The sequence below is a fragment of the Epinephelus moara genome, chromosome 9 (genome assembly GCF_006386435.1).
Source record: "Epinephelus moara isolate mb chromosome 9, YSFRI_EMoa_1.0, whole genome shotgun sequence".
Lineage (NCBI taxonomy): Eukaryota > Metazoa > Chordata > Actinopteri > Perciformes > Serranidae > Epinephelus > Epinephelus moara.
In genome coordinates, this window is record NC_065514.1 from 34,661,626 (window position 1) to 34,681,640 (window position 20,015).

The following is a 20,015-nucleotide window of genomic DNA, read 5'->3' on the forward strand; positions in this document are numbered from 1 at the left end:
AAATAGAACATGCATAACATGCAGAGTAGATAAAACATAAGCAATTATACCCGGTAACATCCATAAACAAGAGGACAACACAGTGAATTGTAAATTTAAAAAAAAATTCACTTACCAGTGCTTTTGTCCTCTCTAGTTCCACCACCACCAAAATATTTGAGTATTGCTCCTTCTGAAAAAGTGAGATATTAATTACTTTATTTACTTATTCATTTATTTATTTCAATAACAATTACTGTAAACAGAAAATAATGCTAAAAGAAAATGTATGTAGGGGTAACTAATATTATTTACTAATACAGCTTTAGTTTAGTATGATTTTTTTAATCCTTTCATAACATTCATATTCTGACCTTCACAGTATGGAGCAGGTAGTTTTTGACCCTTTGTTATAAGACACTATTAAGAAATATGAACCACAGATATGTTGTGCATCCCGACCAACACTTTACAACACTAATGCTTTTAATTTCTTCCATGAATTATATTGAAAGTGAAGGATGTAACAACCTTGCTGAATGATAGGTTTCACCATAATCATTTGAAACTCTACACTGTGTGAGAACTGGTCTGTAAAATTCAAACGGACACTGCAAAAACACATATTGAACATGCTAACCTTATCACCCCTTCTGGTAAGTGATAAACGTTGCTGTACTTCACTTTACCTTGAGCTTGTTTGTTTGCCTGTTTGACCTCTTTTTCGTCCTCTTCTCCACTCCTGAGGGATATGCCCACTTCAACATCTTCGTAGACGGTACTGCGCATGCTCCGTTCAGTGAACGGCACCTGCCCGCTGGCCTGTAGGGTCCCCGCCCTGCTACAGGTCACATTATGTATGTTGGAGGTCACGGTGTGATGGAGCCAACAGAACCACATCATCTGCAAAAAGCAGAGATGAAATTCTGAGGTCCCCAAACCGGACCCCTTCCACCCCACGGCTGCGCCTCGAGATCCTGTCCATGAAAATTACAAACAGGCTTAGTGACAAGGGACAACCTTGGTAGAGGCCAACACCCACTGAGAACATGTTTGACTTTACACCAAGTATGGGGACACAGCTCTAACTTTGGTCATACAGGGACCGGATGGCTCATAGCAGCGAGCCTGGTACCCCGCACACCCGCAGTACCCCCCACAAGACCCCCCGAGGGACACAGTCGTAAGCCTTCTCCAAGTCCACAAAGCACATGTAGACTGGATGGGCAAACTCCCACGACCCCTCCAGCAGCCTTGCAAGGGTAAAGAGTTGGTCCACTGTTCCACGGCCAGGATGGAATCCGCATTGCTCCTCCTGGATCTGAGGTTCGACAATCGGTCGGAGCCTCCTTTCCAGCACCCTGGAGTAAACTTTACTTGGGAGGCTGAGCAGGGTGAGACCCCGATAGTTGGAGCACACCCTCCGGTCCCGTTTTTTGAAGATAGGGACCACCTACCCGGTCTGTCACTCTGCAGGTACCGTACCTGACCTCCATGCAACATTGAATAGGCGTGCAGCCAAGACAGCCCAACAGTGTCCAGAGCCTTCAGCATCTCAGTTCCCAGTTCACCCTCACTACACGTTTGGGTTTACCAGGTCTGTCCGGCAGCCTCTGCATTTCTGTCTCTTTTCACGCGTCACGCAAATTGAGACCATGTCCCGCATGATTGGTTGTCACCCGCGCTTGCATTCCCCCCCGGCCAATGAGATGAAGCTGCATGCAGCGGCCGGCCCACGTGGGCTCGTTGTTTATTGTCATAGTAGCACCGCACGTGTGTTTAAGCGCTAGGGCCCGCACCTCCTGCCCCATATAGCAACTATTTCAACCTCCTTGATAGCAACCGGAGACACTTGTTAGCTAATGACACTCACACCATGCGAGTGTCAGTAGGCTTGTTGGAGATGAACTGCGCCTCGCCTGCAAAGTAGACGAGAACAGGCGGCCACAGCGGGGGGTGGTGACAAAAACCAGTTTCCCAACAGTTTCCCGCAGCCTTCATGGTGTGTTCGTTTTGTACTCGGAGGTCAGAAATTCCCAGTTCCCAGTCGGAAGTTTAAACTTGAACGCACCCTGAGGTCGGATTTTCAACTCGGAAACTCGGAGCAACCACATCAACCCCGACTTACGAATTCAAGATGGCTGCCGGTCACATACATAGTGAGTAAACACTCTGCTATTTGTTTTACATTAGGTCAGCCTCATCTGTGGCTTTCATCAGTTGGAGTGCATGATGGTTTTGAAGCTGTCTATACTCCGAAAGTGCAAGGGAAACAAAGGCTTTCTTGTGGGCGTCCATGTTTTTTTCCGACTAGTCCACCGTCGTCAACTATCCATGTTTTTTTCCGACTAGTCCACCGTCGTCAACTAGAATGCAAAAACTGTTGTCAACTCGGAGGTGACGTCATTCCCACTTCAGACTTCCGACCTCCGAGTACAAAACCAATGCAGCATCAGTCCGTAAAGGAAGTCACAGACACACTCACATCCTGTCTGGAATGATGTTAATTCATTAAAAAAGTGATCAGACCCATACAGTATATCAGTTTGTTTTCAGTCTCCAGTTGTTTTAATTATGATAGATTAATTTATTAAAATGCTTTATCTGTAATTTAAGTTCATGGTTTAACCTCCATTTGACATGAACTCTCCTGTAAATCAGCATCATATCAGTTTGACATGTCCCCTCAACTACACAGGCTGAATAAACTGTGTTTGACTATAAGGTTCATATTTTCAGAGGGAAAAAAATACAGCTTTCATTAAGGCTCAGTCAGATACAGTCAGGGCTTCACATCTGGGCTTCTCCTCACATCCCACTGACCACAAATCTGTGGTCAGTGGGATGTGAGGAGTTGTTGCTAAATACTTCAATAATTAAAACAGTCCAGTGTTAATATACAGTAGACTCTGTATAGTTTATGATGAATGTATTTAGTCTCTGATGACTAAACTTCGTGCTGGGGGTGGGTGTCCCACATTGTCCCTCACAAACCTACTCCTTGTCCCATATTTGTTTTATTGGGACCTGGTCACCCTTGATCCAACTCACCACTGGGTGGTGATCAGTTGACAGCTCTGCTCCTCTCTTCACCCAAGTGTCCAAGACACACGGCCACGGATCTGATGATACGACCACAAGGTCGATTCATTGATCTTTGGCATAGGGTGTTCTGGTACCAGGTACACTTATGAACCTCCCTGTGTTCGAACATGGTGTTTGTTATGGCCAGTCCATGACCCGCACAGAAGACCAATAACAAAACAACACTCGGGTTCAGATCAGGCAGGCCGTTCTTCCCAATCACCCCCCTCCAGGTTTTTCATTGCCCAAGTGAGCGTTGAAGTCCCCCAGGAGAACTATGGAGTCCCCAGCCGACACCCCTTGCAGGACGCCGCCAAGAGACTCAAGATCACCAACAACAGTCAGAGACCTTCTCTTTGCGACCCGCAGTCAGAAAAAGCGAGAGTCCAGCCCCTCTCCAGGAGGTTGGTTCCAGAACTAGTGTTGTGTGTGGAGGTGAGCCCAACTATATCTAGTCAGTACTGCTCCACCTCCCGCACCAGCTCAGGCTCCTTCCCCACCAGAGAGGTGACATTCCACATTCCCAAAGCCAGTCCGCGACGCCAGGGATCAGCACGCCAGGGGCCCCGCCCCTGCCTGCCACCTGGCACACAATGCACCTGCCCCTGATTTCTGTTCCTGCGGGAGGTGGGTCCACAGGGCGACAGCTCCATGTAGTCTCTTCGGGCTGGGCCTGACTGGGCCCCATGGCCTAAGGCCCGGCGACCAGATGCTCACTGGCAAGCTCTCCCCCTGGGTCTGGCTCCAGGAGGGGGCCCCGGTGTCCCCATACCGGGTGAGGTGCTCACCTCCCGAAAAGTCTGTTTCATTGAGGTCTTTGAATCGCTCTTAGTCTGGTCCCTCCCCCGGGACCGCTTTGCCTTGGGAGACCCTACCAGGGGCTATTAGCCCCAGACAACACAGCTCCCAGGTTCACAGGGACATGCAAACCCCTCCACTAAGTTAAGGTACCTTGATTAGTCTTGACATGGACATGAACTGATTCATATTTGGTGATCAAAGATTAAAGGTCAAGGTTACTGTGACCTTGCATCCTTGTCATTGTCATGAACAGAGTTGGGTATAACGCGTTACAAAGTAATGCGTTAGAGTACTTTGATTACTTTTTGCAGTAACGAGTAACCTAAAGCGTTAGTTTGCTGTTTGAGTAATCAAATACTTAAGTACATTTTCAAACAAGACATCAGTTACTTACGTTACTTTTAGAACGCTGGTCCTTCAGCTCCGAAACAGCAACGGCTGTCGTTTGGTTCTAATAACGGAGATAACGTTAAACCTATCAGTCTGAAAGAAGCCACGGAGCTTGTGGCTCGCTACGTGGTCGGAGAAATGCTGCCGTTGTCTACGGTGGAGTCTAAATAGGTGGAGTAGGACTCGCTGACAGACATATTTCAGACTCAGGACTTGCATTATGCCTGGTACACGCTACACGCTGGTACTCACCAATTATCCCCGGTCGTCTTTCACGGCGTGTGTGATGTCATCGGGTTATTCTTGTCCTATTTTTATTACTTTCACTATTATTTGAGTCACTGTGTCTGTTCATGTGCCAGCCGACATGTTGTTGTAGTCACCTAAAAGCGTCAGCAGATGGCAGGAGCTACATTTGAAGCGCCATACGTAAACTATCAAGCTACTGTATCTTCCACAAGAAGTTCTGACAAATGTTTCAGAATAAAAGCCTATTTAGAAAATGGAGGGATTCTCTCAGCCGAGGTTATAAGGGGCTTTTAATTTGAAACAAGTGTTGAGTTTGAAATGACGGTGCGATATGTTAACTTTACAAAGACAACGGAGCGGATAAAAAGTAAATATATAAACACACAGAGGGATTAATAAATAACGGACCGTCTATAATGTAGTTTGTTTCAAATGAAGCTGGGAGCCTCTGCAGTTGTGGTGAGTAAAAGCCCCGCCGCTATTTGTTAATGTTATTACTTTATGTCCGACCGTGAGGATGTACCATTGTTTGCTAGCTTGATGCTAATGACAGTAACGTTAACTCAGCGGGTTGACAAAGTGCCTCTGCTGTTTCACACCATCATTTCCCCCTTTTACTCTGTGTGGTAACATCCCTAGAGGAAATATTAAAAACGCTGGGGTGTTGTTGTCATACAGTTGTCTACGGCAGCAGATCGTTCTGTGTTTCTACTGGTCAAAGTGACGGCTGTGATGGGAGAATTGGATCTCAGTGAAGGGCAAGTGGTCCATAACTTTAATTTTGGAGACAAAAAAAATGTAGGCTTAGTGCCCTGTGGTCCATTGCCCAATAGGAAATGTAGAATACTCAAAAGTACTTTAAAAGTGCTTGAGTTACTTTTCTCAGCGAGTAACGTTGGAAGTACTTTTAAAGTAATTGAGTTACTTTACTCAGGAAGTAATGCAGTAAAGTAACTGGTTACTTTTTTTTTTAAAACGTAACGCAGTAACGTACTTTGATTACTTTTAAAGTACCCCTTACAACACTGGTCATGAACACAATATCTAAAGAACACATTAAGGTATTTTTTAAAAACTTGGCACAAAATCCCACTTTGAGTCAAGGATGAACTGATTAGAATTTGGTTGTCAAAGATCAAGGTCACTGTGACATTGTGTATGTCTCATTTTGTGAACACAATATTTCAAGAAGTCCACGACATAACATTTCTAAATTTGGCACAAACTCTTACTTGGACTTAAGGATTAACTAATTAGGTTTTGGTGGTTAAGGTCAAGGTCACTGTGACGTCACAAAACCTGTTTTTGGCCATAACTCATATTCATATTCTAATTATGACAAAATTTCACACAAATGTTACCAGATAAAATGATGAAGTGACGATATTTTATATACAAGAGGTCAAAGGTCAACTTCACTGTGACATCATAATGTTCTGCAAAAACACTTTTCTGGCCATGGGTTCATCCCAATATCCCTCTCCTTCAACTCCTCTATCCTCTATCCTCAGTCCCTTGACCTGGCAATTGATTGACACCTGCTATCTTGAAGGACATTTCAATTCATTAAATGTGCTCAGAGGAGTCGAGGAGAGAGGAGGCTTTCAGTGGAGAGGGAAGCAAGGATACACAAGTGCAGCCTTCGCGGAAGTCTTTTGTCGACTAGCACACACCCCTGATTGGATATCAGTTATTGATTGGACAGCACGGCGCTGCAGCTGATCAGACTGATGTGATACATCCCAGCATCACTGGAGTTTCATACCAGAGGGAAGACAGGTAACAGATTGAACTTCAGGTGCATCACTCCCAAGTTTTACATTTTAGCTGTTTTCTGATTCACCATCTAGTTTAAAATCTGAACAAGGAAAGGACCACAAACTACTTTCTTCATTTATTAGAAAGATTTTTCTCTTCACAATTAGATTGTTCCCTCATCAATTTTATTAGTGATATAGTTAAATGCAGAGAGACTGTCTGTATGCAAGAAACACTTTTATGCCATTTCCATTCAGTCACACGTGAGGCTGATCATTCCTGAGCTTCAGGTTGATGAGTTACAGAATTTCAATTTTCCCTGAAACTTTTGGCAAAATAAATTATTTCCAGTGTTCAAAAGACACCATAATCATATTCTGGGTTATAATACAATACAGGTGCTAATGAATGAATGAATAATATAAAGGCATTCTGTGACTCTGAACAGGACACAGTATGAATATAGAACATAGGTTGTTCTTCATGTGCAAGTGTTTGTTAACAGAGACAAAACACTGCTGCTCTGCTACTGATAACTGTATTTGTGTATAGATCTGTGTGAAGTTGTGTGTGAAGCATCCATGTTTTCACAAACATCAATGTAAACTGTATCTGCAACTTCACAGGTTTGCTGAGGCATACAACTGCAAAGCCTTTTTTTTGTTTTTATCATGGCTCAAAGCCTGCTTTGATGTGTTGTTGAGAAATCACACCTCTACCCTGATCTGTATAACTGTTGTTTGTTTGCTGAGTTGTCAGTGGAAACAGGTTGCTATTGCCAGGCTTTCTCTCCATTCATTATATGGTTAATTAATAGGGGGTGTTCTGCAGCCAATTTGAGCAGTCAGCGCTGTTTAAAATGTTACTCCTTCCTTGAAATGGCAGTCTAATCATATGAAGACTCAAGGGTCTTTCACAGGAGGAAAAGTGTGATAGCATTGTCAGGGCTAAGTATCTTTTTTCTAAATACCTGCTTTTTCCCTATCTAATGAATACTTTAAATGACTGTACACCACTCCTCCTTATATACTAATGACCATGTGCCTACTCATCACTGTAACCTCTGATGATATCTACCAACACCTTGTTGGCCCTGTGGAACTGCCATTACAGCTTCCTGCAAGATTGAGTTCATCTCTGACGAAGCCTCCTTGCTCCTAATGATTTAGATGACACCAGAGAACACTTCCATGCCTGCAGCCAATCTCACTCTTTCACCCACATACCCAGAACAACAGGAGGAGACTTTACTCTGTGTGGCCTGTGGCCTTGTGCCTATGACTGAATCACAGCCGTGATAATATACAGTACAACATCACTCCATCTTGTGTGATATTGCTTAAATGAATAATTCCTCTTTATTGTCCATTAAAATATAAAATAATGAGTCTAGTCTTTATTTGGAGATTATTAAATGAATTTGCAAGCAAACTTATTAATGCTTATTTTAATTGTACAATGTGTTATTAATTACATGCTTTATTACTATTTCAGTTACACTTGTGGGTTCTCCATATATGAAGCAGGTTGTTCCTTATGTTAGCCACATAAACAAATTTTTAATTTCAGTAGGACATGCCCTGTAATAGTGATGAGGACCACTTTTCTCACTAAATGTTAAGTTTAATTTTTTAATAACTCTTTATAATATTTGGTATTAGAGCCTATGAAATGTTGTATGTTATGTTTTGATTGGGCACAATGGATTACATAAGCAAGATATGGCATTTCCTCACAGTCTACGTACATTCTACAATTGACTTTTCTATGACTGGACTACAATGTCACTTTCCTATATAGCCAGTATGCGACTCAGTCTATTTCACCTTTGACCCCCCCAGGCTTGGTTCCATCTGGTGCTGTTTCACTTGTAAGTCACATGGATGCTTCCTACTGAACGGTTTCAGGAACTGACTGTGTACTGCACTTTATTATGGAGCCCATGAAGACCTGAAAGATATTGTTTTTGTACTTGAGTGCTCAATTGCAGGGCACAGCTGTCTCATAGAGGTCTTCCCAAACAGAGTGAGGTGTCTGTCAGATGAAGCTTAGTCATTGGGTGAGTCTAAATGAGCAAGACACCAGCAGAACATTAAACATACCTCAATTTCACTTTTACAATTGCTGGACAAGAAATAAGTAAATGTGGCTAAGTATTGCTGTAAAAAACAAAAACAAATCTACAATTGGTTCCAAAACCAGTAGCATTTATTATACTGCACAACACTGTAAACCTGTAGCTTGAAATTTTATTTTATGTTCATGGTTTTTTTAAGTGACATGCACTCTACAGCATGTCTCTGAAGCCAGCATTGTCTCGCACCATGCTTATGTAGACTAATTTGTACAACTTCAAAACATCCAGGGCTGATGGACGGAGCTTGGGGTCATCCTTCTTACACTGCTCGTGGATCTGAAAAAGATGGAAGTGGACTACATCCCCTCCAGGTACCCTTCCCATCAGGAACCATGTCACGTCTGGGATCTTCCAGATGTCTGTCCTCTCATCATACCCAGGCATGAGATCGTCTGAAAATGGCTGTCCTTTGTTTCTGTATGGCCACAGCTGCTCTGGGGCAACAAAGTCACCAGTGAGCTCCCGGTGACCACATTTCACCAACAAGCCTCTGGATAGGTCCACCTCAGGCAGCGCATCAAGGTCGTTCACTACCAGGTGAAAGTCATTTGTCAGCAGAAACTGGGAAAGAGTTTTCTCCAGGCTGTTAGAATCACACATAACCCGTCGCCCAGCTGGGCTGTTATGGAGATAATGGAGGATAAAGACATAATCTGTAGCCAGCCTCAGCCGAACCTGCCATGTGTTGTGTTGCCGGTGCTGCTCTTGTGCAAGAACACTATCCAAGTTAAGTAGTGGGCCCAGTGGGTGGTGCTCTGTGACCAGGGTGTGCTCTTCAAGGCAAAAGCCCACCAACTGCACCACCGGGGGGCCCTGCAGGGCCTGTAACATAGACAATCCGTGGAGAAAATCCTCCAGGTAATCCAGAGAGGATAGTTTGGACAGGGCCACTTTCTGACCCCTCCACTCTGCTAGATAGACCTGGGGACAGAGAAGTGGATGATGAGGTCAGTAAGTCAGGAGGTGAAGCTGCATACGGGCAATACTGTAGCACCCATTAATATAATTATTTCCTTAATATCTAATAATGCTTGAAAATGTGATCAAATTTGCACTTAATGCCATTGAAAATGTAATATGACCTAATAATGTAATAACTTGATCAACAGTCATAAAATTATACTGTAGTAACATTTTTACAGATAATGTACACTGTTAAATGACTGTTTAAAGTTATTCACTCTGCGTTCTCTACGGAATACTTTTACCTTTCACTTTTAGTAGAAACTGCAGCTGCCCTTACAAAGTACCTACTAACATACTACTTTGTCATAACACTGCGCCTTGAATTCTGACCCTCTTGCTCATATATCCATTACAGTCTGTCGTGCAGAATGTAAAGTAAAAAATAAAAAGTATGTGATTTGGAACCCAACAGATACATACATTATGACTTAAGTTTTCTTGGAGATAAAACAAAATGCCATTTGCGGAGCTACCCAGAACTACAGAATAAGTTGTGTATGCACATTGTATTCTGTCCAGGTGCTGTACTGGACCATTTACCTTCTTAACAGCTCCCTGGCCAATCAGCTTTAGCTTGCGTACTTCAGCACTGATCTGTGAACACTGAAGCCAGGGGGTGCAGTTTTTCATGGTCACCATTTTAAAGTGTTGAGGTTCACAGCCTACATGAGAGGTCACCGGCTGCTCATCAGTCTGATACAAAGAGTCCAGATATAGGTAGATCAAGGCATTGCTGAGGAGCAAAGCAGCAAGGCACACCGCCACCACTGGTACACCATGGGTGATCGAACTGCTGCTGCTCCTGCTCATGGTGCCCTGCATCTGAAATGGACAACAGAGGTGGGAGAATATAAGTTAAGTATACAAGCTAAAGCTCAGAACATTTAAGAGACCACACACAGTAAAACCCATCAGCAGTATGCTCTCTCACCTGTAATACCTGTAATACTACACCTGTAATCACACCTAACAATGATGTCACAGATGCCTGGACTTCACGTGTACATCATGCAGTTATGTGGCAAAGTTACAATGTTGAAGATCTCTGTTTTGTTCTTGTTAACGGCACCCATGAGGTAACTCCAACTGTGTTTGTTGGCAGATGAAGGCTTGACAACCAGGCTAGCAGGATAAAAGGACTACCACAGTCAGTATGTTTACATGACATCAGAGATAATCGATTTATTGTTTTAGTCCAACTAAAACCGGACTTTTAAAATACATGTGAATATTTTAGTCTGACTGAAATCATACGAGATTGAATTTCTCAGAGTTGGACTAACACACCCACATAATGCAACTGGTAGTCTAATTCCTCCTGCATGTATACAGTCAGACCCAAACTGGCCTAGGCGTTCTGCACATGCTCCAGTTTCCGCCCCAGGCTTTGACCAAATAGCATTACATGCATGACAGAAGGAGAAGCTGGTAACAACATGGCAAAATCTACAGTCATAGCCGTGCATTTTTGGACAGACGAGGAGACACAGCTCATGCTGTGTCAGGTGAATGGTGACCTGTTCAAAAAGTGGCGAAACAGCTGGACGATGCTCGATTGTTTAGTCTGTGACATACTAGGTCAACCAGAAAAAGGTCCAATACTAACAAGCTGAAAGGGGGCATATCGTCACCTATCATAGTGGAGTCGGTCATACTTCAGTCAGTAAATTCCCCTGCCATGCTTGTATACTGGGACAAGGGCAGTGGTCCAATTAAATGGCCAAGTGGAGCTATAACCGTAGCTCAACTTAACTTTGTAACTGTACTGTGTGTGTGTGCATATGGATATGTTTTGGTGCATGTGAGAGTAAATCATTAATATCTGTATGCTGCTTGTGGTTTTTCTTGAGAATATAACCACAGTCAGCCTGTTAGTAATACTGCAAACGCAATACTTCCATCAGTAGGCCATAGGCTCAATTACTAATGTGTTACCTCGTTTGGTGACAGTGACTTAGCAAACATTTATTTACATCCCCTGTTCTAAAAACGTTTTGTACACTGTAAAATGTAAATAAAAACAGAGTGCAATGATTTGCAAATTTTTTTGTTCTCCTGCTCACACACACTAACAGGGCTAACTTTTAGCATCACACGACTTACATTACTTTATGGTTCTTAATGGGTTCAATGAAGAAGTCGAGCTATTTCGGTGTTATTGGGTGTTTGCTGGGACGGTTCAACAGCTGCCGTGTGTTAGCTTGCGCTGACTGGGCAGACGTTTCACTGACTGCTCGCTGGGAGAGAGCGGCCCACTGAGTCTAACCTGTGCCAACACCCTGTCACGGGCCACAACTGGACCGCATGCTGTACGTTAAGCATCCTTACTATACATCGACGACATCCAGAAATACCGCCTACTTCTCTGGGCACAAGCTCATCTGACATGGACTGACACAAAGTGGAAAAGTGTGCTGTGGTCTGACGAGTTCACCTTTCAAATTATTTTTGGAAATCATGGATGTCGTGTTCTCCGGCAAAAGAGGAAAAGAACCATCAAGATTGTTACCAGCTCTGGGTTCAAAGCCAGCATTAGTGACCACACATATCTTTGGTGGTTGATAATAATACAAGTTTTAACATGGTTTTAAAACTACGGGTAGATCTAACAGGATGTAAATATTACTGTAACTTCCTGTACATATTTTGAAAGCTGCTGCAAACGGTCTAACTTGACTACAGCTCTTTTCGCCGCCCCTGCTGCTGCCGCCTGATCTTGTCCACTTCAGGCGGTCGCAGTTAATCTCAAGCAAGACTAATTGCAAACGATTTCTTGAACATAATTAGCCCTACTCCAAACACGGAGGGGAGCGCTATGAGAAACGCCATTTTAACGGAAGGGAAACACTACTCGAAGGAAGCACAGACCTCGACGAATGGAAGACCTGGCATGCTTCCCAGCAGCACAATACATCCATGTGGACAACTGAGCAAACACAGATGGCTAGAATACCTGGCTACTAAGATTACTAAGTAGTGGCTGTTTTGAATCAAATGCGCCTGACGTTATACGATCAGTAAACAGAAACTACGTTCGACACAGGCAGGCATTAGAGACAGGCAGGTTAGGCGACAAACAGCAAGCTTGCGTCCAGCCAACCCAAAACAGCACGGAGAAACGATAACTTCATCTGTTCAACATCATTTAGCGTCATTAACTAACGTACCTGTCACAACATGGGTTTACATGGTGTTATAATTCAGCAGACACGATACCGCACATAAGTAAACTGTCCAATGCTACAAGTACAAGACACGCTGTGTATTTTGGCTTGACTTGTCAGCAACCAGTGAAAAGACACTTCCTGTAAGATTTGCACAATAAAAGCTTCCTTTTTGGAGCGCTCAGTCTTTGGCTGTATCCGACATCACTTGCTACTCACTATATGGTGAGTAGTGAATGATTTTGGAGACAGCCCTTGACTAAAAAAACAGAACAAAAACAAACAAACAAAAAACGCACCGACGTGTGTGTGCCTCATAGACTATAAAAATTGTGCGCGTAACGTTAGTTTCCGTTAGCGTTACGTTTGTATAGATAAAGCTTTTATTCTGAAAAAGTGGAAGTGTGTTTGTTAGGGATTCTCACCAACGAGACACGGGTTATCTCTTCAGTAGAGACGACAGAGGGACTCCGAGCGGCAGCGAACAGGTAACATCGTTTATCTACTTAGTATATCTCTTTAAAATGTCCCGCTGAACTCAGTCAAGCTAACGGTATTCTTTAGATATCTTTAAGTAAACGGATCACAGCTCATATTCTATGTTTAACCTGTCAAAACACACCGACACACTAGACAACGTTAGCTAACGTTAGCTCATGTAACAGCAATTTAAGAAGCTAACTAAGTTAACGTTAGAGCAAAATACTAGCTGCTTTTTTTTATCGTCACAGTTTGTTTGCTTAGACAACGGGGTCTGGTATATTTATAGCCCTAGCAGCGTAATGCTAGTTGAAGATGGCTATTTTCTTTTGACGCTTCCTGTTTAGTTTAGGCGTGACATCTCTCTGTTCGTAACGGTGATTTTGTGTGATGAAAAAAAAAAACACAATTATGTGTGCACACGTTGAAATTGATACATTAAAATGTGTGTACTTGTATTTTCACCCTAGCCTATGCAGATGCTGCTTTTTTAAGACTAGTATTAGCTACATCTTTGCTATTGTTGACATTTAGCCAGCTGTTACTTCGAAAACGAAACCATGAGCCGTGTAGCACAAATCCTGGAATAATAAGATGGTTACAAATGAGGCGTTGGGTGGCTGTAGAATACATAAACGCCAATCTTGTTGCGTTTTGTGGTGCAGTACGTGCTGTGGTCCATGAGTGGGATGAGCCCTGTTTCCATAGTTTCCTCTATCAGCTCAGTAGGCTGTGATGTCAGCACAGCTCTGCCCCTTCACACTCCTCCTCCCCCTGTTATTTCCACCTTACTCTGTTCACAGCGATGAGTCACCGAGCAAGCTGAACGTCTCAGTGATTTTTCCTTTGCTGTTTATTTTATAAGCATCCTCTGGGTCTTAAGTGCGACACTCTGACATGAGGAAGGCTGGAGCTCCATGGTTAGCAGTAGGACTGGGAGATGTGAGAAATACCATGGGAGAATATGGATATGTCAGCTGTCAGAGATTTTGCTAAACGATTCATATCGTGTTTCCTGTCAGTTTAATGTCTCTGGGTGTATCAAAACAAATCCCAAGACTCATGATCATTACTGACTTATGACAATATTTTAATCAATCAATCAATCAATCAATCAATCAATCAGTCAGTCAGTCAGTCAGTCAGTCAATCAATTTATTGGTTACACTGACATTATACAAGGTACAACATCAGCTCCTTTAACTTGTGCTCTGTAATTTAGTCCTTTTTTTGTCTTATATTGTTGGCTGCTGCTTCATAATTTTTGGTTATTCTGTCATTTTTGTATTAATGTGATGAAGTGATTCTATTTATAAACTGTTTAATTTGCTGGATTAGACACAAACAGACATTTCCATGTGGTTGTTTTGTCCATACACAGTTAATGCAGACAAGTTACATATTATGATGTATACTGAACAAAAATTTAAATGCAGCACTTTTGTTTTTGCCCCCATTTTTCACAGATGTAAGTTAAAGATTGAGGACTTTTTTAATATGCTCAGTAGATATATTTTTCTCAAATTTTGGTCACCAATGTGTAGGGATGGGTATCATAAAGATTTTATCGATGCTACTACTTTTATCGATACTCCTTATCAATTCAGCACTTTATCGGTATTGTTATTGGTTCTTTTTCATTTCTAATAATTGCTTTTTAGAAAATATATTAATTTAAAAAGAATAAAGTCAGAAAATGATTATTGAATATTTTAAGTAAAAGTTTAGTTTTTATCAGTCGGTCCTTCAGTCCTCTGTCTTCTTGTCCTCTGTCCTGCTCGCTCTCTGCTGATGTGGTTCACTGTGTGCAGGTAACATTAGTGCTGGTAGAGAGGGGGGAGCTGTTTGTCTCAGCCAGCAGCTTAGTTTGACAGATACAACTATCTGTCAAACTAAGTCACTCTACATACAGACAGCTGTCATTTTAGTTTATTAGTAACAATTTGCTATCAGCCAAACTAGCGTGCTGTCTAAATCAGTGTGTAAGACATAACGTTAGTAACGGACGGTGCATGAGAGACTATGGACGGAGCATAACATGTTTATGCTTGCTGAACACATTTATTGATAAATTATTGGCTTCGTACTCGCTAAGGTTTATTGCACTTTCAGTAACGAGTGTAGCTGCTATCAACTTGAGTAATTTTTGAATTATCTTCACTTTATTTGCACTGTGGCTGCTCGGCTGTTCACCGGTTATGTTTGTCGTGTCCGTGTGTGTGTGTATGTGTGTGTATGATGAGAGGCTGCAGGATGATAATTAATTAATTAAACCAAAATACCAATTAAAGAACCGATACCGTCAGAACTTATAAATACTACGGTCTTTGATAATTTAGCCCCAGGCCTAAGTTAGTACTGGGTTTCAGTACCCATCCCTACCAATGTGTTGAAATCCATGTTAGTGAGCACTTGTCCTTTTCCAAGATAATCCATCTAACTGACAGTTGTGGCATATCAAGATGTTGATTAAACAGCCTGCGTGTGCCTTGGGATGGTCACCATAAAGGTCACTCTAAATGTGCAGTTTGATCACACAATAAATGCTATCTATGGCAAGTTTTGAGGGAGTGTGCCATTGGCATGCGGACTGCTGGAATGTCCACCAGAGCTGTTGCCTGTGAACTGAATGTTCATTTTACTACCATAAGCTGTCTCCAAGGTTGTTTCCATGAATTTGGCAATACATCCAACCGACCTCACAACCACAGACCACAGGTAACCACACCAGCTCAGGACCTCCACATCCAGTGTCTTCATGTGTAAGATTGTAAGAGACCAGCCACCCCAACAGCAAATGCAACAGTTGGTTTGCACTAGGGCTGTCAAAATTGCTCAAAAATGACGTTCGAATATTCGTTCTAAAAATAACTCATAGGTTCGAACCATTCCTATACCTACACATTAAAACACATAAAACAATTATCTATAACATTACGTTATAAACAACCGCGGACCTCTCGCTCGCCCCCCCTCTCTGACCCGTCAGGCCACACCGCCCGCGGAAGCGCTGTGAATAGCCTCGAAGCGCCGAGAAGTGAAGCCAGTTTCCTTTCAGCGCCCATGTTAACCGATTGTGTCATCCACACCGACTGCGCCGCGCCGCGCAGCTCCATGGCCGCTCCCACCTCCCACTCGCAAAGAGGACAGCTGCAGTGTTTTTTTTCTCTCCACAATCGAATATCAATTTTCACATTCGAAGGTCCATTTTTTTTTTCAAATTCGAATTTAAATTCGAATTTAGAATATTCGTTGACAGCCCTAGTTTGCACAGCTGAAGAATTTCTCCACAACTATCTCAGGGAAGCTCATCTGCATGCTTACAGCAGTCAATCACACAATCAACTTGTGTGGTTGTGAGGCCGATTGGATGTACTGCCAAATTCAGAGAAACGTTATTGGAGACAGCTTATAGAAGTTAAATAAACATTCAGTTGATTAACAACAGCTCTGATGGACATTCCTGCAGTCAGGATGCCAATAGCACGCACCCTCAAAACTTACAACATCTGCAGCATTGTGTTGTGTGATCAAACTGCACATTTTAGAGTGGCCTTTTATGGTGACCTTCCCATAGTAATGATGCTGTTTAATCAGCATCTTGATATGACACACCTGTCAGGTGGATGGATTATTTTGGAAAAGGAGAAGTGCTCACTAAGACAGATTTCAGTGTATATCAATAATCACAATACAAAACAACATTCTGGCATAGAGGATTTTACTATGTCTATTAATGACAGTAGGAAACAATGCATGACTATCGAGGACAAGGGAACAGTTTAAACTACTCTGGTATTAAGTATTCCTGTCCGTGCAGTAAGTGACATTTAGATAAACACAAAGAGTAAGACATGTAGTATTTTTTATTTTAGATTCAATTCAGCTTGTTTTATTGTCACTTGTGTTCTTCTTCTTCTTGCTTTTTGGGAGACTTACAGAATTATTGATTTTCCTCTGCCATCAGTTGTTTAATATTACCAGAGACAGTAACCCATCTCAGTTTCAATTTTGTATCAAAATCTCCAGACAAACAAATAATGTCTCAGAGTATATTGTCAAATGGACCACCCCTATTAACGATATGTAAATAAATCAAATGCACTGACAGAACCAGCTGTGTTACTGGGTCCCATGTCTGTGCTTGGTTTCTTGTCACATCACCTTGGTAATCAGTTAACACGCATGCTTTTTCAGGTGTTTTTTCCAGACAGACTTTTGAGCCATCTTACCGACTGGGAGAACTCAAGTGTAAACTGTACTCTGATATGCTACAGGAGTGAGGTCCAGCAGGGATACTGCCTACACCTCCCCTCATATTCCCACTCCTCAACCAAGCTGAGCAAGGACATCAGGTGTGACAGACACTCTCTTATGAAGTTAACCCACCTAGTCATTTCCCCACAGGATGGTGCTGACAGCCTCTTTTTCACATTTGCATCCCACAGGTATGATGGGAGTCACTGTGTTTTGTGTGGTGGTGCTAGCAATCATCTGTCACAGCCACAGCCGGGAAATACAAAACCCACTCTACAGGTTCAGAAGGTAAGAAATAAACCTCTTTTTTGTTTCAGATAGAATTGATTTTTTTTTTTTTGAAAGTTTTAGTAGTTATTCTGCCGAGAAATACAATTTGCATCTTACTCATTCCTCTTTTTGAAAACAACATTTTACCCACCGGCTTAAAGGTGCCATGTGGAGTTTCACAATTACATTTGTACATTCACTGTTGCTAACCAAAGTGACCAGCTTGTATCCTTGAAGTCTTACAAATGTACTGAATGCATTTCCTGTCTTATAAAGCATCGATGAGGCAGATTTTTAAAAATATTTTGGGTCCCTACATCCTAATGCAGAGACGCCTTGAATGGTTACAGTCTGTGATGGTTTTTAAGATGCAATCCAAACACAACATGTTGAAACTTTAATAATTTATTGCTAAAAGAAGGGGGCTAAATATGTTGACAAAAAAGGTTCCACAATTCCTATTTATCTCAAAAAATATTGAAAAGAATAGCAAGCCTTTCAAACTTGTGTTAAACAGTGAAATCAGTATATTTAAAAAGGAAAAAAGTGTTCCCCCACTTCTAATTTTACAAATTAAGCACTGGTTATAGTACAGCGGGATCCCCCAACCATCGCTTATATTTATAGTTTTTTCGGTCTTAAATTCCATTCAAGGTGGCATTAAAAAGGTCTTAAAAAGTCTTAAATTTAACTTACTGAAACCTGCAGATACCCTGCTAAGGAAAAGTCCTTTTGGATACAAACCTTTAGAACAATAAACAGTAGGGGTGTAACAGCACCAAAAAAAATCATGGTTCGGTAAGTACCTCGGTACGGACGTCACAGTTTGGTAACTCAAATGTTCCACCAAGTTTGTGTTGTCTCGTGTTGTCTCCCTTTGCGAGGCAGACTTTCTCTTGTCTTTTTTCACGTGCGCCAGCTGCGAATGTTGATACAGGTGTTGTCATACACACCACTTGCGCAATCTGTGCTCCAATAGGAACAAGAAAGGCGTTTGTGTGCATAATTGAGTAAAATAAATTAACTAAATTAATGAATTGAATCAATTTCAAAGTACCGGTATTTTCCAAATGCAGTATAGCACCGTTTGGAATACTCTAGTACCGCGGTACTATTTTAGTACCGGTATACTGTGCAACACTAGTCTGGATGTGACCGAGGACGAGACACCTCCACCTGGAGTAACGTTAGTATCCAGCTGGGCTTTATCTAGAGCTGGCGAGATATATTTCGGCTACGCTTTGGAAAGCGGAGCTAGAGGGATAAACAAACACGGCACCACACTGGTAAGGTAAGACAACACGTTTACATGTCGTTATCTATATGTTCTCTGACATTTATCCTAACCATATGAGGCGGTCTTTGTGGAAAAAAAGCTTGTTTAGTGGACTAACTTTGCACTTGAAGGTATGCCCGTTCAATTACGTTTTAACAGGTCTGACGCTATGGCTGTATCTAGGCTAACGGCTAACATGCTAACTATTATTTCTATGTCACTAGTCACTTGAAACAAATTTACGACGATAGGAGACGGGTTGAAATAAACTGAAATTTCCCTTTAAGCCTCTGGTGGTAGGCAGTCAAACATAATTATATTCCATTACATGAAATACGCGGTATTACGTGAGATGAACTTAGCACGACATCTGCAGTGATGCGGGTGCTGCATTGGACTGTTGGAGTGAAGAGCGAGCTGAGTCGGAAGGCAAAGCTTTCAACTTACTGGTCTGTCTAAGTTCTGACCCTCACCTATGGCCATGACCTTTGGGTAGTGACTGAAAAAATGATATTGTGGATACAAGTGAGTTGAGTTTCCTCTGCAGGGTGGCTGGGCTTAGCCTTAGAGATAGGGTGAGGAGCTCAGACATCCGGAGGGAGCTTGGAGTAGACCCGCTGCTCCTTCACGTCAAAACGGTCCAGTTGAGGTGGTTTGGGCATCTGATCAGGATCTTCCTGGGCACCTCCTTTTAGAGGTTTTCCGGGCGTGTCTAGCTGGTAGGAGGCCCCCGGGGCAGACCCAGAAGAATGCTGGAGGTATTATATATCTCATCTGGTCTGGGAACGCCTCAGAAGGAGCTGGAAAGCGTGGCTTGGGGGAAGGATGTCTGGAGTTCCCTGCTCAGCCTGCTTCACTTATGACCTGATCCTTGATAAGTGGATTAAAATGGATGGATATATTGAATTATATTTGAAATTCCGCACATTTCCACCACTGACTATTAAAATAATGGACTTAGCTATTGTGACATCACCCTGGTTTGTAGATTCCCATTTTGAAGCCTCGAGTTCAGCATTTTAGCCATTGCCATCTTGGCTTTTTGGAGCCAGAGGTGACCATATTTGGACAAGAGGGTGGATCTGTGGAGGAGTGAAGGATGGATCTGACTGAGAATCCGAAGACACTGTCAGCAGAGAGCCTGCCACTCAAAAGCCCTGTTTCCACCAAACACTTTCGGTATGGTACTTTTGGAACCCAAAGT

General features: G+C 42.5%; 2 protein-coding genes across 5 annotated transcripts in view; one reads left to right on the plus strand and one right to left on the minus strand.

The window, feature by feature from the left end:
* Positions 1–8,447: 8,447 nt before the first annotated feature.
* Positions 8,448–12,683, minus strand: pomk (protein O-mannose kinase). Of its 2 annotated transcripts, XM_050052717.1 has the most exons (4): positions 12,532–12,680; positions 10,296–10,486; positions 9,905–10,186; positions 8,448–9,319 (listed from the first exon to the last, which is right to left on the minus strand). In XM_050052717.1, the coding sequence occupies exons 3-4, from the start codon at positions 10,184–10,186 to the stop codon at positions 8,549–8,551; spliced, it is 1,053 nt and encodes a 350-aa protein (XP_049908674.1). In that variant the 5' UTR covers positions 10,296–10,486; positions 12,532–12,680; the 3' UTR covers positions 8,448–8,548. The 2 variants fall into 2 exon arrangements, with proteins under 2 accessions (XP_049908674.1, XP_049908673.1); XM_050052716.1 differs by lacking the exon at positions 10,296–10,486 and having other exon boundaries at positions 12,532–12,683.
* Positions 12,684–12,926: 243 nt separating this feature from the next.
* pam (peptidylglycine alpha-amidating monooxygenase) overlaps positions 12,927–20,015 on the plus strand; it is a 76,153-nt gene continuing 69,064 nt past the window's right edge. For 2 of the 3 annotated variants that reach the window (XM_050052675.1, XM_050052673.1), the window contains exons 1-3: positions 12,927–13,016; positions 17,206–17,363; positions 17,457–17,553. In XM_050052675.1, coding sequence (XP_049908632.1) covers positions 17,459–17,553 — 95 coding nt within the window. In that variant the 5' untranslated portion in view covers positions 12,927–13,016; positions 17,206–17,363; positions 17,457–17,458. The remainder of the gene's footprint in view (positions 13,017–17,205; positions 17,364–17,456; positions 17,554–20,015) is intronic. The other variant, XM_050052674.1, reaches the window with a different exon arrangement.

Bases quoted from the DNA above. Each gene is read 5' to 3' on its own strand.
- pomk (XM_050052716.1), bottom strand. From the start codon at position 10,186: ATGCAGGGCACCATGAGCAGGAGCAGCAGCAGTTCGATCACCCATGGT. The intron at 9,320-9,904 runs GTAAATGGTCCA...CTCTGTCCCCAG, and splicing joins GCCAGGGAGCTGTTAAGAAG to GTCTATCTAGCAGAGTGGAG.